Source organism: Syngnathus scovelli, chromosome 7 (genome assembly GCF_024217435.2).
Source record: "Syngnathus scovelli strain Florida chromosome 7, RoL_Ssco_1.2, whole genome shotgun sequence".
Classification (NCBI taxonomy): domain Eukaryota; kingdom Metazoa; phylum Chordata; class Actinopteri; order Syngnathiformes; family Syngnathidae; genus Syngnathus; species Syngnathus scovelli.
Genome location: NC_090853.1, coordinates 14,639,667 through 14,656,789, shown reverse-complemented (window position 1 = coordinate 14,656,789; position 17,123 = coordinate 14,639,667). Strand labels below are relative to the sequence as shown.

At 39.6% G+C, this 17,123-nt stretch overlaps 1 protein-coding gene and 1 long non-coding RNA gene across 5 annotated transcripts in view; both read right to left on the bottom strand.

Annotated features, from left to right (window-relative positions):
• Positions 1–8,322: 8,322 nt before the first annotated feature.
• The window catches only part of msi2b (musashi RNA-binding protein 2b), a 159,678-nt gene continuing 150,877 nt past the window's right edge, over positions 8,323–17,123 (bottom strand). Inside the window, exons 11-12 of one of the 4 annotated variants that reach the window (XM_068651367.1) lie at positions 12,321–12,472; positions 8,323–9,115 (exon numbers count right to left, since the gene is read on the bottom strand). In XM_068651367.1, the coding sequence (XP_068507468.1) occupies positions 9,044–9,115; positions 12,321–12,472 (224 nt within the window). In that variant the 3' untranslated portion in view covers positions 8,323–9,043. Of the gene's footprint in view, positions 9,116–12,131; positions 12,473–15,541; positions 15,556–17,123 lie in introns of those variants that run through there. The other 3 variants (XM_068651370.1, XM_049725808.2, XR_011087117.1) reach the window with 3 other exon arrangements.
• On the bottom strand, positions 10,069–11,296 carry LOC125972320 (uncharacterized). The gene is made up of 2 exons (XR_007482764.2): positions 10,980–11,296; positions 10,069–10,443 (listed from the first exon to the last, which is right to left on the bottom strand). It is a non-coding gene; the product is annotated as an uncharacterized lncRNA (long non-coding RNA).

Here is a 17,123-nt window from a genome sequence, read left to right as displayed (position 1 = left end):
ACACTCGAAGAAATGCATAAAACCGACGACGAAAGAGAGACTGAGAAAGTGTGAGGCGAAGGATATCTAACGCTATTCCAATCGGACACTAAGCAGGAAGACTTCGATGGTTTCAGTGCACAGGAGGAAGATGAAGACGGCTCTTATTTTACTTTTACTGGTATGTGTTTTTTTAACCATCCCTGTTAGTGCTGTGCTACCGTGTTGCTGCTGTATTGCTGATGTGTTACCGCCGCGTCTCAGTGACTTTGCTGTGTTACTTCCGTGTTGCTGCGGTATTACTGCCGCGTCACAGGCAGTGTTTGGAAAGAAATGTTAAGGTATGTTATTAAAGCTTTAAAAAAACTTTCTGTGTCCAGTCTTTCTTTGCTAATAACTCGCGTGCACATTTCCGCGTTGCTGCGGTACTACTGCTGTGTCACAGGCAATGTTTAGAACACATATGTCAGAGTCAAGGCCCGCGGGCCACATCCGGCCCGCGAGAAGGTTTTTTACGGCCCCTGGGATGATCTTGATTTATTATTAGAACCGGCCCGCAGACCGCAGCAAGCCGGCAGCTCGCAGATCTTTTACACGCACCAATACTACATTTCCCACAATGCAACGGTGACGCACCGAGCAGTACGCTGCTTCATTTCAGTGTTTATTATTAGCAGTCAGCATAACTGTAAAATTAACTTTCAAAAATGGCAAAAAGGAAGGTGGACACTGAGAACTGGGGGTTTCAAACAAGTGGGAGTCGGAGTATATCTTCACGGAGGTAGCTGGAAAACCTGTGTCTTCTGTGTGGAGAAAGTGTGGCGGTACTGAAAGAGTATAATCTGAGACGACATGAAACGAAAGACGCGGATTATTTTTTTCTTTGAAGTAAATTTAGCCCACTTTTGTTAAAATAGAAAGTTTAAAAGTTAAAGTTTAATATTTGTTTTCACTGCATGTTACTTCTCCTTGAGGAAAGTGTTTTTGATTAATAGATTTTTGCATTTTATTTTATTGTATTTCAATCCAATTATATTTTAAAAATATTTCAGTTGAGTGGATGAAAGAAAATTGCTATTATTTTTTTCTTTGAAGTAAATTTAGACCACTTTTGCTAAAATATAAAATATAGGTTACTGATGGTGCCTTAAACAATACAGGTTTCTTTCATTTAATGTTCATGTTGTTAGGCTACGGATTTTAGTTATTGATCTGACTCCAAATTGCGATCAACACTTAACACATGAGTTGCTATGTCCCAATCCACACACTGGCGCACCTAACAATTTTGCAAGTTTGTTCTGTCAAAGAGAAGACCAGTAGATCAATCAGACCAAATTTACCAATTGTTTATTCCTGACAAAGCGCACTAATACAGGCCTGGGTCCCGGGTCCCTCACACTAAAACTCGTGCGTTTTTGTGACCACCAAAAGACGACACATTCTTCCGGGTTGCCCAGTTTTGAAGAAACACAATATGAATATTAAAGCATGCAAAACATTGTGTGATGATTGGTTGATGGTGTTGATAGGTGTTATTACTCAGGTCAGGCGGTTGGGTTTTCCCCGCGAAGCCCGACCACCTGGACGTGATGTTGTTCTCATTTCTCACCGACCTTGAGGTGTTCTCGTCCGATACTCCCTGTCTGGGCCTATTCCACAACACTTCGAAGAAAACAAGTTCATGCAGTTTACCTGCACATTCTTCACCACCCACCAATCCACACGAGCACTCCGATACTAGATATTATATTAATATGATTATAAGTTTAACACAACCTTAAAAAATATGTTTGCAAACTGCCGAAAGCACATTTCCCTTTAATGTTATGGGGATTTTTATATAAAGGAAATTTGTCTTTTGTGTCTGTTGAAAATTAAAGATTACTGACAGAGCCATAAGAAAATATTGCTTTATTTATCTGATCATATTGGAATATATTTGTTAGGTTTTCAGCAGGTTCAATTAGGTTCACTAGACTATATGCGTCATTTAAAAAAATTTCAATGAACATTCGATCAGTCCGGCCCTTGGCTTGTAGCAAAATTTTTTATTTGGCCCTCCGTCCATTTGACTTTGACACCCCTGCTGTAAGGCCTTCCAAACATTGTTTCATAGGGAGTTAGCCCTGTTGAACTTGTAATATTTATGTCCATCTTGACCAGGTCTAAGCACTGAGTCCATGGTCGTTTGGTTTCTTCCATACATTTCTTTAATCTGTTTTTTATAGTCGCGTTAGATCTCTCAACAACTGATTGTGGACGATAGGAACAATGGTTCTTTAGATTTATGTGGAACATTCTCCCAATGTTATGCACTATCTGATTTACAAAATGTGGACCATTGTCGCTGTAAATTTTTTCTGGAATACCGTATCTTGAATATGGAATGCGGAATGATGTCTTTGCATAAGGCCTTTGCCACCGTGAGTGCATCAGCATGTTTGGTAGGAAATGTTTCTACCCATTTAGAAAATGCGTCTATTATGACCAAACAATATTCTTTCCCTTCACATTTATGTAATTGGATATAATCCATATGTATTGTCTGAAACGGATACAACCGAGTCGGGAATTTCCCTCTCTGAGGTCTTAAATTGCCTTGTGGGTTATGTTTAGCACAGATCAAACACGCTCTGCAAAATTGTTGTGAAAAAGCTGCAAAGCCGTATGTTGTATAAATAGCCTCAACTTGTTTCACCATACCCCCCGTCGAGACATGGGTGACCGCATGACTCGAAATAGCAGCCCATTTGAACAAGTTACGAGGCAAGACAGGTTTGCCCAAAGGTCACACAAAATGACCAACAGTGTTTTTAGTTGCACCCCGTTTTTCCCAAGAGAGCCGCTCCTGGGAGGGGCTCTGAGACTGCATGTCAAGCAACACATCAGGGGAGATGTGTGACATCGAATCATGAGCTGTGAGAGACGAGAGGACATGGAGCAGGCCTTCTGCAGCGGCCTTCGCGGATTTGTCAGCAAAAGCATTACCGAGAGAAACAGGATCAGAGCTCGCAGTGTGAGCAGCACACTTGCAAACCGCTACCTTCAAAGGTAGCTGGACAGCGTCCAAAAGTTGAGTCAGTAATGTGGAATGGGTGACGGGCTTCCCTGCAGAACTTATCATGCCACGGTTGCTCCACTGCTGAGCAAACACGTGCACTGTAGCAAAAGCATACTGACTATCAGTCCAGATAGTGACGGATTTGTTTACAAACAATTTGCAGGCCCCAGTCAAAGCAATGAGCTCAGCGGCCTGTGCAGACGTATTGGATGACAGTTTAGCAGCCTCCAAAACCATGTCGGCAGTAACAATGGCATACCCAGTAAGGGTCACACCAGATTCATTTTTCTTAGAAGACCCATCAACAAAAAACACATGACCATCTGGCAGAGGCGTATCTTCCAAATCAGGCCGAGCCTTAGCAACTTGTTGGGCAGCATCGACACAATCATGGAATTCGCCGTCGCCAGGAAGGGGAATGAGAGTGGCAGGAATGAGTGTCGTGCATCTTTCAACGGTCAGATGTGGCTGAGACAGCAACGTAACCATGCAAGAAAGATGACGCGCAGGCGACAGAAAACTCACTCACTCACTCACTCACTCACTCACTCACTCACTCACTCACTCACTCACTCACTCACTCACTCACTCACTCACTCACTCACTCACTCACTCACTCACTCACTCACTCACTCACTCACTCAATCAATTAATCAATCAATCAATCAATCAATCAATCAATCACACAGGTGTTAATTAAATCGCAATTACATTGCAAGCAATTTAAACTCTAATGGAATATGTGGATGTCCATATCCGCTTCATCAAATTCCAATCCAACTTTACCTTTGTATAAGGCACAGGTGTCAAATTGTGCTTCATATACATGTGCCATCACTCGAATCGCAAATTATCTTCACTTTTAGTAATATGTTAAATTTCAAATATTAGACCAGTTTTTACTTGTCTGATTTGAAAGCGAGGTACTCGTCAGCTTGTTCCGCAGCCCCCACAATATGAGGCGCTCACACATCTACTCGGGTATGACAGTCATACCGGCCCTCCAAAAGAAGCCATGACTAAACCTCGGCCCGCGAACAAATGAGTTTGACACCCCTGGCACAAGGGATAGCCTTCTCATTGATCAATCGCGTATCTTAAATCATGCTTTTCCTCCTTTGAAGCGACTATGTACTTCAAACCCAAACGGCACCATTTTATAGGGAAAAAAATTGTCGAATTTATTCGTTGTCGACATAATACTGGTCGCAAATTTGCATGTAGAGCATTTTTGAGTTGTTGATCATAGACATCAGTTGAACACTCTTTCTGGTCTGTGTCTAAAGTCTTCAAACAACTTATCTTGTTTTTGTTTAGTCCGGCCAATGTCTGTGTAATTTGCTCTACGTTGAAATTTTATTTTTATCCTGCAATAGTTGGTCAATTTGTATTTGTAATGGCACCCCGTTATATTCCAATGGACGGCCCTGGAGATCAAAAGGACTCCAGGTGCCTTTAACGCTTGCCCAATGTTTGGTTAAGGATGCCATGAAAACCTGTTGTACTTCATCACCTCTCAAATTATAGGAAGCAATGAGTTGTTTAATTTGGGGTACAAAGACGGAAAGGATGGTTCGCTTTGCCGTGCCACAACATCTGTCTTTGTAATTTGATCATTTTTCTCATCTTCACTCATCACATTCTCAGCTGCGGTTCTTAAGCGAGCTCGCGCTGACACTGTGTCATCATCTTCCTGTCTGTGCAACAGCAAGTTCTTTTTTATCTTTTCTTCGTCTTCCTTATCTTTCAATTTCCCTCACGTCTGGGAAAATGAGAATGTAATTTTGCTTTTTAATTTTTAATTTTAAGTCTTGCAAAATTTCTATATCCTTACTGCACCAAGATAAACTGTTAAATATATCTTTAAAAATAAACAAACAAAAACAATCTATGCTCTTCAAAATGGGACCCAAATGTCAGATTACAAATCAAACCTCCTCCTTCACTCTCACAGTTTTTGATAGAACAGTCTACTTAGCTAGACACCGTCATATCATACTAAATAATGGCCTGGAAATTAAATATAATGTTGTTGCTGTGGTCCCTCAAAACATGTGACTAGAATTTGGACAATTACTAACCCCCATCAATCGACAAATTATCTCCTCACTAAAGTCCCAGCCTGTTAACCTATCTGCATCAAGAAGACATTTGCAATGCAGGGGATAAGAGAATAACAAGGGACACCTTAACAATAAACAAAATAAACCCAAACCACAAACAAAACCAAATAAACTAGGCCCATGACCTATGTAGACCAACAACGTGCAGAGAGGGGGCCAGTACTCCAAATATTTCCCCATTTGCGAGAGGTCCCGGGTTCAAATCCCGGACGAGCCCCCAAAAATCTGTTAGGTTCAGAATCAGCAAAAGGATCAGCAGACAAAACCAGTGAGGCAGAATGTTGAGTCTTTTCTCGCGAGGAGTGCATTCAGACTTACAGCAATCCAAAATACACTAAAGGTCTTGTTTACACTCCTCTCTTTTTATTCAGGAATGCCCTACCTACAATGTGAGACTAGCCCCTGATAGGTGGGGCGGAAAGCGTGGGCTTTGTCTCATGAGAGAAGAAACGAGATTCTATGTGAAACTAGAAGTCGCAGACAGGATCCCATGAGAAACGAAAAGTGTGCAAGGATAAAATGTTATGGGAAACAAAGTAGTCATGTGAAAAGAGTGCATACACAAAATGACATGTGCAGACATCAACAACTTTCTTGGATTCCCAGATGTGTAGAAGGTCAGGAAGCTCCAGACAGCATCGTTTGACTTGTTGTGGACTGGGTGATGTCTGCAAGAAGAAACAGCAAGCATTCTGCGCAATAACTTTATTAATAAGTACTCATTAGGGAACGCATGATAACATATATATACAATTTATCTAACATTGTCCCTAAGTGCAAATCTGAGTGAAATACAACTATGAAAACCCTTACTTGAGACAACTTAAACAATGAGTTTGTTCCAACAATCAAAAGTGGTTTACATTAATTAAAAAATAATAATCATCAGGTTACACTGAAGGCGAGGCTTGGTTGTACACTGGTTAGCACCTCCGCCTCAAAGTTAGGAGGGTGCCGGTTCGATTCCACCTCCGACCCTCCCTGTGTGGAGTTTGCATGTTCTCCCCGTGCCCGCGTGGGTTTTCTCCGGGCACTCCGGTTTCCTCCCACATCCCAAAAACATGCTTTGTAGGCCAATTTAGCACTCCGAATTGGATAGAAAGTTACACTGAAAAGGATTATTTGTGTCGCATAATCCATCCATTTTAATCATTTATAATCCATCCATTTTAATCATTTTAATCTCAAACATTGTATTGTTCTGTTTAAGAAATTAGTTTCAATGAAGTTAAAAATTTCACGTTGCACAGAGTAAATCATTTACATCAAACCTTCACGATTACGTATGATGAATTAGTTCAATTTATTTAAGATGATCACGTTTCTTTTGTATTTTTCCCCTCAGTTTAATTGCGATAGGAATGTCATCATTGTCTGGTTGTGTAGAAAAGATCCAACTTTGCATACAGTTGATTAACAGGTGGAAAGCAGTGATCTCAGTCCAAAGTAAATGGGACTCATGAGATTCCAAGATCCAACATCACATGGCCTCTTCTCAATCACAGAGTAAAGAAAATATACAGTATATTATTTTACACAGAGCAGAAAAATGTTTTAAAAAACAGCACTGTGAAAAATGTTCCGCTTATTGCTAAAACCAATTACAGATTGTTTGGTGACCACACTGTGAAATGTACACGTTCCATCCCTCCCACTGCCTTTGCTAATTCAGTGGTTTCTTAATCCTGTTCTGGCATCACCTCCTTTGGAGACTGATGACACATCAAAAGAAAAACAAGCAAACTATTTATAATAGAAAACATATCCAAACATATTTCTCACAGTAATCAATAAGTATTATTCGATAAAAAATGTTTGCCAAAACCAGCACACATAAAATAAATACCTCTCCACAAAGATGAAGCCCAGGGATGAGAATGGCAAATGTGAAAAAACACTGAAAAGTGGCCCGGGGGTCTGGGGGTCTGATGATATACCGTAATTTCCGGACTTTAAGCCGCGACTTTTTCCCAAAATTTTGAACCCTGCGGCTTATAGTCAGGTGCGGCTTATGTAAGATTTTTTCGTGATTTTTGTGATAACTATCACTTTTATACACTTGTAAAAAGGCTGTGGACCACTGTTGTGCGGTATCTTGAAGAAAAAAAACAACAAAAATACTATTTTGAAACACTACTGTGGCTGCTGCTTATTCTGGCTGTGTTGGTTGTGACTATTATGATCTTTAGTAGGAATGCACGCTAGGTGATCTGCGTCAAAGGGCTCTAAACCCTTTCTCTTACTCTGCCATGTGACTCAGAGATTACACAAAGCAGTGGCGCTGTTTGGACCATCTGCATTGTATTAAAACCCAATCAATCAGCACTTAAATTCAATTCTTCTGACATTTTGCTCACCAAAAACGAGTTGTAATGAATGTGAACTTTTAATGCATTTTATTCAGAAGGTTACTTTGAACCCTGAGGCTTAAATGGCGGCGCGGCGTATTTATGGATTTTTACTGCTTTCTGTGTACTGTCTTTCTTTGTAAAAAAACTCATGTGCACGTGCGGCTTATAGTCCGGTGCGGCTTATGTAAGAAAAAAAACGAAAATATCCCTGAATTTTAGCTGGTGCGGCTTATAGTCCGGTGCGGCTTATAGTCCGGAAATTACGATATATATATATATATATATATATATATACACATACATACATATATATATATATATATATATATATATATATATATATATATATATATATATATATATATATATATATATATATATATATATATATATATACACATACATACATATATATATATATATATATATATATATATATATATATATATATATATATATATACACATACATACATATATATATATATATATATATATATATATATATATATATATATATATATATATATATATATATATATATATATATATATATATATAAGCGTGTATATAAATATATCTATAAATATATCTATATATATCTATATATCTATATATCTATCTATCTATCTATATATATATATATATATATATATATATATATATATATATATATATATATATATATATATATATATGTATGTATGTGTATATATATATATATATAGAGAGAGAGAGAGAGAGAGAGAGAGAGAGAGAGAGAGAGAGAGAGATCTAGGGATGTATATATATATATATATATATATATATATATCCCTAGATCTATCTAACTAAATACCTCATCTACAAGTGATGAAAACCCAATCGCAAATTCACATTGTGGTGGTGTAAAAACACTTAGTTCTCCGCGTAAGTTAAGTTAACAAGTGGAAATGATGTGAGGAAAGTAGTGCCAAAATGCTGCAGAAAATAAGGCGGATGTTGTCGCATCACTGCTGCCAGTTAGTTAGGTTTACAGAGGGAAGCCGATTTCCGTAAGATGCCGTCACGGCGGGGGAATGCTCGCCAGTCGCCGAGGCTAACGTTGCTGCTTCCCTACACCCCCTCCCCCCATCCCCATATATAAACAACATTTTCTTAACGGATTTACACGATTCATGAAAATCATGCTTTCGACGGAAAAAAACACGGAAATCTGCGGCTCCGCGGAAAATTCTCATCCCTGGAAGCTCAACTTAGTTGGAGATCAGGGTACAGTATATAGCAGAGTAAAACTGTCATCTTTATTTCTGAGGTGGTTTTCACTGTACAATGGACCCCCGTGTATTCGTAGTTTGGCACCTGGGATAACTATGCACTGATCCCGTCTTTTGTGGTTTATCCACTGTTATTCTAGAATTTTTAAAATGGCCGTCAGTTATACGCAGATTTACGCAGAGCTGGCCTGGTCCTTATTCCCCGGGAATAGCGGGAATCCACTGTACTGCCATTCCACTGTTGTCGCTGGCCACACTGATGCTGTATTGGTTAATGCTGCACCAACATACAGGAAGAGTTTACAATTCCTCGCCTGCTTTCCCTGGTCTGCTCCATGGCTGCCTAGACCACACAACAAAAAGACTTTTACTTTTCATCTGCCCTCTACAGTTTTTACACTTTTTTTCACTTTGTTTTGTCTTATTACACCCTTAATGAAACTGGTGATGAAGTTCATTCACACGGATTTCCTTCTTCAACGCAAACAAGCTTCTCCTCCTTTTTCCTAATTCACATTGACTGTGGAACTGATGCTTTACGGCACATATGTCAGAGTCAAGGCCCGCGGGCCACATCCGGCCCGCGAGAAGGTTTTTTACGGCCCCTGGGATGATCTTGATTTATTATTAGAACCGGCCCGCAGACCGCAGCAAGTCGGCAGCCCGCAGATCTTTTACACGCACCAATACTACATTTCCCACAATGCAACGGTGACGCACCGAGCAGTACGCTGCTTCATTTCAGTGTTTATTAATAGCAGTCAGCATAACTGTAAAATTAACTTTCAAAAATGGCAAAAAGGAAGGTGGACACTGAGAACTGGGGGTTTCAAACAAGTGGGAGTCGGAGTATATCTTCACGGAGGTAGCTGGAAAACCTGTGTCTTCTGTGTGGAGAAAGTGTGTTTCAGTTGAGTGGATGAAAGAAAATTGCTATTATTTTTTTCTTTGAAGTAAATTTAGACCACTTTTGCTAAAATATAAAATATAGGTTACTGATGGTGCCTTAAACAATACAGGTTTCTTTCATTTAATGTTCATGTTGTTAGGCTACGGATTTTAGTTATTGATCTGACTCCAAATTGCGATCAACACTTAACACATGGGTTGCTATGTCCCAATCCACACACTGGCGCACCTAACAATTTTGCAAGTTTGTTCTGTCAAAGAGAAGACCAGTAGATCAATCAGACCAAATTTACCAATTGTTTATTCCTGACAAAGCGCACTAACCTAATTGAACCTACTGAAAACCTAACAAATATATTCCAATATGATCAGATAAATAAAGCAATATTTTCTTATGGCTCTGTCAGTAATCTTTAATTTTCAACAGACACAAAAGACAAATTTCCTTTATATAAAAATCCCCATAACATTAAAGGGAAATGTGCTTTCGGCAGTTTGCAAACATATTTTTTAAGGTTGTGTTAAACTTATAATCATATTAATATAATATCTAGTATCGGAGTGCTCGTGTGGATTGGTGGGTGGCGAAGAATGTGCAGGTAAACTGCATGAACTTGTTTTCTTCGAAGTGTTGTGGAATAGGCCCAGACAGGGAGTACCGGACGAGAACACCTCAAGGTCGGTGAGAAACGAGAACAACATCACGTCCAGGTGGTCGGGCTTCGCGGGGAAAACCCAACCGCCTGACCTCAGTAATAACACCTAGACGGGGAGGAGATGGCCATCAACCAATCATCACACAATGTTTTGCATGCTTTAATATTCATATTGTGTTTCTTCAAAACTGGGCAACCCGGAAGAATGTGTCGTCTTTTGGTGGTCACAAAAACGCACGAGTTTTAGTGTGAGGGACCCGGGACCCAGGCCTGTATTAGTGCGCTTTGTCAGGAATAAACAATTGGTAAATTTGGTCTGATTGATCTACTGGTCTTCTCTTTGACAGAACAAACTTGCAAAATTGTTAGGTGCGCCAGTGTGTGGATTGGGACATAGCAACCCATGTGTTAAGTGTTGATCGCAATTTGGAGTCAGATCAATAACTAAAATCCGTAGCCTAACAACATGAACATTAAATGAAAGAAACCTGTATTGTTTAAGGCACCATCAGTAACCTATATTTTATATTTTAGCAAAAGTGGTCTAAATTTACTTCAAAGAAAAAAATAATAGCAATTTTCTTTCATCCACTCAACTGAAACACACTTTCTCCACACAGAAGACACAGGTTTTCCAGCTACCTCCGTGAAGATATACTCCGACTCCCACTTGTTTGAAACCCCCAGTTCTCAGTGTCCACCTTCCTTTTTGCCATTTCTGAAAGTTAATTTTACAGTTATGCTGACTGCTAATAATAAACACTGAAATGAAGCAGCGTACTGCTCGGTGCGTCACCGTTGCATTGTGGGAAATGTAGTATTGGTGCGTGTAAAAGATCTGCGGGCTGCCGGCTTGCTGCGGTCTGCGGGCCGGTTCTAATAATAAATAAAGATCATCCCAGGGGCCGTAAAAAACCTTCTCGCGGGCCGGATGTGGCCCGCGGGCCTTGACTCTGACATATGTGATTTAGAGTGACAAAGATGGTTTGATAAAGGTGTTATTTATGTTATAGTTATTTGGATAACTGTCAATGTTTCTTCAGGCCCGTTCTCAGCTCTTCGTTTATGTTTATGTCACGTTAGCATACCGTATCGTTTAGCCTGTTGTTGCTCGTTCATGTCGGTTCTTGGTGTTGGATTTTGTCGAATAAATTTCCCCCAAAATGCGATTTATACTCCGGAGCGACTTATATATGTTTTTTTTTCACTTTATTGTGCATTTTATGGCTAATGTGACGTATATCCCGGAGCGACTTTTAGTCCGAAAAATATGGTATATATCAAATAACAACAAAATAAACAACAATTTTATCGTACTATCCGTGTCACTCCAAATCATTAAATCCATCGGAATCTTCGTCTTGTGTCACTTAAAAAAAAAAAAACGGCTGTTGACTCAGGAAGGAGGTGCGCCGCTGTCGTCAGACTAGATATATCAAATAAATGTAATATAAACAACAGTTTTATCGAATCATCCGTGTCACTCCAAATCACTAAATCCATCGGAATCTTCGTCTTGTGTCACTTAAAAAAAAAAAAAAAAACACAGCTGTTGATGCCGGAACTACGTGCGCCGCTGACGTCAGACTAGATATATCAAATAAATGTAATATAAACAACAATTTTAACAAACCATCCGTGTCACTCCAAATCATTAAATCCATAGTATTTTCCAAATGGACTCCTACACTACTAAGCCTCAGTAAAACTCCATACTCCATGATTTGCAGTCAGCTTCAGACTTCACTGAGTTTTTGGTGTTACATAAATACAAGAGAATGCATGTAGATGTAAGATTCTCAAAACAGCATATTCTTTTTTTAAAAATAAAATAAAGACTTATCCGAGCGCATGGCCAGTAAACTGATCATTAATAAACTATAATTCTAAATGGCTTTTTTCATAAATAACAGAATTATACCTGAACAGTTCACAATGCCAGATGACAGGAGAGATGTTACGTTGATGCAAGGAGACACTCACAGTAATATTGTGGCTAAACCCAGAAACTGGCTGTGGGCTTGTGGCACTAATATAGTTGCTGTCACCAGAGTCCTGAGTGGCAGTACCGTAGAGGTCAGCGATATGACCAGGGCTGATTGTACCAGGGAAGGGTCCAGGCCTTGTTACATCATCTAAGAAAGAGTCAACGGAGGCATTAGTTACATGAAAAAGAACAGAAACCAAATCCCATTTACATCTTCAACACATGCACTAGTCAGGTTGTTGCTCCCTCCTGCTTTAAGTCCAATGCTGCCATCATCCCCGTGTCAAATAACTCTTGTGCAACATTATCAGGTAACACTATGAGACTAGCTATAGAAAATGAGACAACCAGCCAGTGAAATGTCTCTTGAACCTGAGCAAGACCAAAACGATTAGTGAGTTTAGGAGAGAACATCCACAACTACTCCCATTGGCCATTAGCAGCAGAGAGAGTAAGCAATATCATATTCTTGAGAGGGCAGATCTGTGAGGACCTACTTCTGGACCAATAATAACATTTACACATTTCTGGTAACGACGGCTCTTCAGTGTTTCTGCTTTCTAAAGACCCAGCGTCCCTAATGCAAGTTGTCAGTCCATCGTTACACATATCTGTCTGACAAAAAAATATGACCTGAAAGTACATTAGAAAAGGGGCTGAGTATCTTTTAGAAAGTTTGCTCTGTAACAGATAAATTGTTATTATTCTTCTTAATATAAACAGACGGGAGTCGGCAAGCATGTATTGTGTTTGGAATGAGACGTCTGAGTGTGATTCCAGAGAATAATGAAAGTCAAGGTAATGTACATATATAACTTGTCTTTTTGTATTTTTAACTCATTGTACTCTAAAATAAAAATTTAAAATCTAAACCTAAATCACAATAAGGCCTGCCTCATGCCATTTCCCATTTCGGTCAGTCATGTGTTTACGGCGCATGTAATGAAATTATGATGACGTGTGACAATGATCATGCTGAAATAAACATTATAAAAAAAAAAAGTGAGATTTTTTTTTTTTTTTTTTAATTCATTGGCTTCACTGAGGGAAAACATTCACTATCACTGCCAGGGAGCTTTATGAACGCAAGGCAGAAATCGCACAAGGGGGAGTTGGCTGCAACAATAACGTAAGTAAGCAAAATGTCTCTGAAGTCGAAGAAGACTTATTTACACTTACGCTGTACACTTCAACTTAATCACTACCAATGGTCTTTTCTGTGACTCTTATTGTTCATCTTTTCTAAAGTGCTTAGAGGATTGCACCAAATGGAGGTGGTTGTGTGACAGGCATAAAATTACAAAAGGTGGCCATTGGTAGAATGTGATTGAAGGCTGGAAGTTACATTTGCAAGGACCCACTTTACAAAAGGGTAAAAGAGAAAATACTAACCCTCACCCATGAATGCACTATTTTACAGTACAGCACAAAGACTAATGCATTACAATTTTCAATTACATTCATGAAATCGCTCAGCCATTTCAATGACATACCAGCAACACAAACTGATTGTAATGTGACTCAGTTTAAAATGTCAGTGTATGTTTTGACTGGGCCATTAATTTTGGGGCTGAATACACTGTTGTAGTATACATAGTTATTTATATAGGTGTTTTCTCAGTTGTAAAGTTAGAAGACACTTTCAAAACAACATGCAATATGCCGTATAACAAACACCTCAACTGGAAGTTATTTTTCTTTCAAGAAAAGGGCAAGGTCAAACATAGTTGCCTTTCGTACTTCAAAAATATGAAGCTGCACATTAAATGCAAGCTGGATTTGGAATAAAATAGGTCCTTCCACTAATAACAGTGTGATGGAGTGAAATATTTTTGTCCTTTCCTGTAAATTATTCAGCAGTGAAAAACATAAAAAAAAAATGAAGATCTCAATAAAGTTGTAAACTGGAGGGTAATCCAGAAAGCAGGTTCAACATACTCTGATTTACTCTGTGATGAGAAACTCTGAGTATTCGGTTCCAGAACAGCTGATCTGAGTTAGTTCAATCAACTCCGAGTATGTTAACCTGGAGTTATGCGGGTTAACTTTTTGCACAACTCCTACAAAAAGCCATTATCAATCGAGCCCCGATACCTCGAGTCACCATGACAACTGAGGAAAACCAAATCACCTAGACGATGCTAAAGTAGCCTACGTGTTTAGCCACTTTAGCCCCACCGGCAAGTATTGAAAGTCGACCTTTAGCAGTGTGACTCATTTTTAGTCTAGATCTGCTTACGCTATGCCGCCCCAAAAAAATGAGGGCTACGATGAACTCAAATCATCCATTGACTTGATACGGCAAGACCTTACCACACTCTTAGAGGAGCAAGCCACCCTGCTCCAGCTAACGACTGAACTAACTGATCTTAAGAAATTATTCAAGGAAAAAGATGAGAAAATCTTGTCGCTTGAACGGAGAGTAGATGCACTGGAGCAGTACTCCCAACAAGAAGACCTCATAATTACTGGTCTTAAAACATCACACCGCTCCTATGCCAGAGCGGCGGGTCCTCCGGATCCCTCGACAGATGACTCTCCATCGGACGAACTGTCAACACTTGAAAATCAGGTAGTACAGTTTTTCGAGAGTAAGTCAAAGTCAAAGTCTGCTTTATTGTCAATTTCTTCACATGCCAAGACATAGAAAGAGATCGAAATTACGTTTCCCACTATCCCACGGTGACAAGACATAGCACACAATATACATACAAGTAAACAACACAAAAAGTAAAGCATATGGAATTCCAGAAAAGAAACATTGCCGCTTGTCATACACTCCCAAGAAACCGAAAACGACCAAAAGATGCTCCGAAAATTATCATTCGGTTCGTCAATAGGAAACATAAAATGGCTCTTTTGAAGCAAGGGAGGAAACTACAAGGAACGGGTGTTTACTTAAATGAGCACCTCACTAAGAAGAATGCCGAGATAGCCTGGAACGCACGCAAACTGAAGAAAGACAACAAGATTCTAGAAAGAAAACAAGATTCTATCAACGTGGGTCAGAAACTCCAAAGTATAGATTAAAACGAACAGAGCAACACCAGAAGATGTCAAGACTCTCGTGAGTGAACTGGAGGAACTGAAGATATATGGCCTGGTGGTGGGGGAACCTAAAGTCTACAATGGCTGAACTGATGACCATTAACTGGTACCTATGGACCCTCCTGACGAGAATGGTGGATTACAGCGGAGCACAACATGGCAAACAGACACTGGCGGGGAGGACTTTCATCTCAGGTAGACCGTCCCCTTATACCCTCCATGCCATCCAGTGACACTCTCACTAATGCAGGGATTTCTGTCCCACCGGATCTGGACTCTTTATTATTTAATTAATTTGAGCTAGATGATGTTAATGCTGGTATCTCCAAGTCCTTCTTTAACCCAGATACTAATTACACTCCCCTAAAATCTGTTTAATTGTCATGTGAATATTTTTCTGAAGATATGTTTAACAATCTGTGCAATACTCTTCCTGGCCACTGCCAAACAAATGTATTTTCCACTGTCCACTTCAATGTACGGAGTATCTCTAAAAATCATGATGGTCTGAAAACCTATTTATCAACTTTGACACATTCTTTTTCAGTAATAGCTCTTACGGAAACCTGGATGGTTGATAATACATCTAGCTACCCTCTCTCTCACTACACTCCTATACACTCCTGTAGACCAAAAAAGCAAGGTGGAGGAGTCTTACTGTATGTGACTGTGTCACGTCTCGTCCCCAGCAGTTTTGCTATGTGTTTAGGTTGCCATAGTTTCTGTTCGTGTCGCCCCTCCTGTGTCACCTCAGTCAATGTAACCGCGGTCACCTGCCTTGTGTTTCGTGTTATGTATTTAAGTCCTGTCTGCCCCTCACTCCCCGTCGGATCATTGTGTTGTTGTCGTCGTGTCTTGCTGTCGTCATGTCCTGCTGTCTTTTTGTTTCACGTCCCAGTCAGTCAGTCAAGTTATTGTTTGTTAAGTCATGTCACTTTGCCTTTTGAGTTCCCTTCAATAAACCCTGGTCCAAGCTGCATTTGGTCGCCCTGCTCCATCCACTCCATGACAGACTGATAACTTAAATTTCTCTCCCAGAAAGGATCTAAGTGTTCACTTTGATATGACTGTAGCAGAATCAGTGTTTATAGAACTCTCATCTTGTTCACTCATCAACACTAAAAATGTGATAATTGGATGTATATATAGACCACCAGACTCTGATAAAATCACTTTCAATGAGGCCCTCGACTCTACTCTAGAAATCATAAAGAAAGCAAATTGGTGACTATAATATTAACTTGCTTGAAACTAAGCAGTCACATACAGCAGACTTCCTTAATACATTATATTCTAGCAACTTTTCCCCCCCTTATTAACAAACCCTCCAGGATCACAGGCTCAATGGCCACTCTCTTTGACAACATCTTATTTAATTCTCTGGAGTTCAAAATAACATCTGGCCTGTTGATCTGTGATGTATCTGATCATCTTCCCGTCTTCCATTTCATCTACAATGAAAGTGTTCCAAAAATCAAAGGTCATAGTACTACTGGTGATCAAGTGAAATTCCGCAAATTTACTGCGAAAAACATGGAATCCCTTATATCTATCATCAGCTCTGTGTCATGGGATGAGGTTATCCTGTTGCAAGATGTCAACAAAGCCTATCGCTCCTTTCTATCACTATTCACAAATGCATTAGAGTCATCATTTCCTTTAATTTCTAGTCGTTTGCAACCCTCTCCTAGAAACACTTTTCATAAACTGCCGGCCGTTCTATTCACCACGGGAGTTCTCCTCGATCGTCA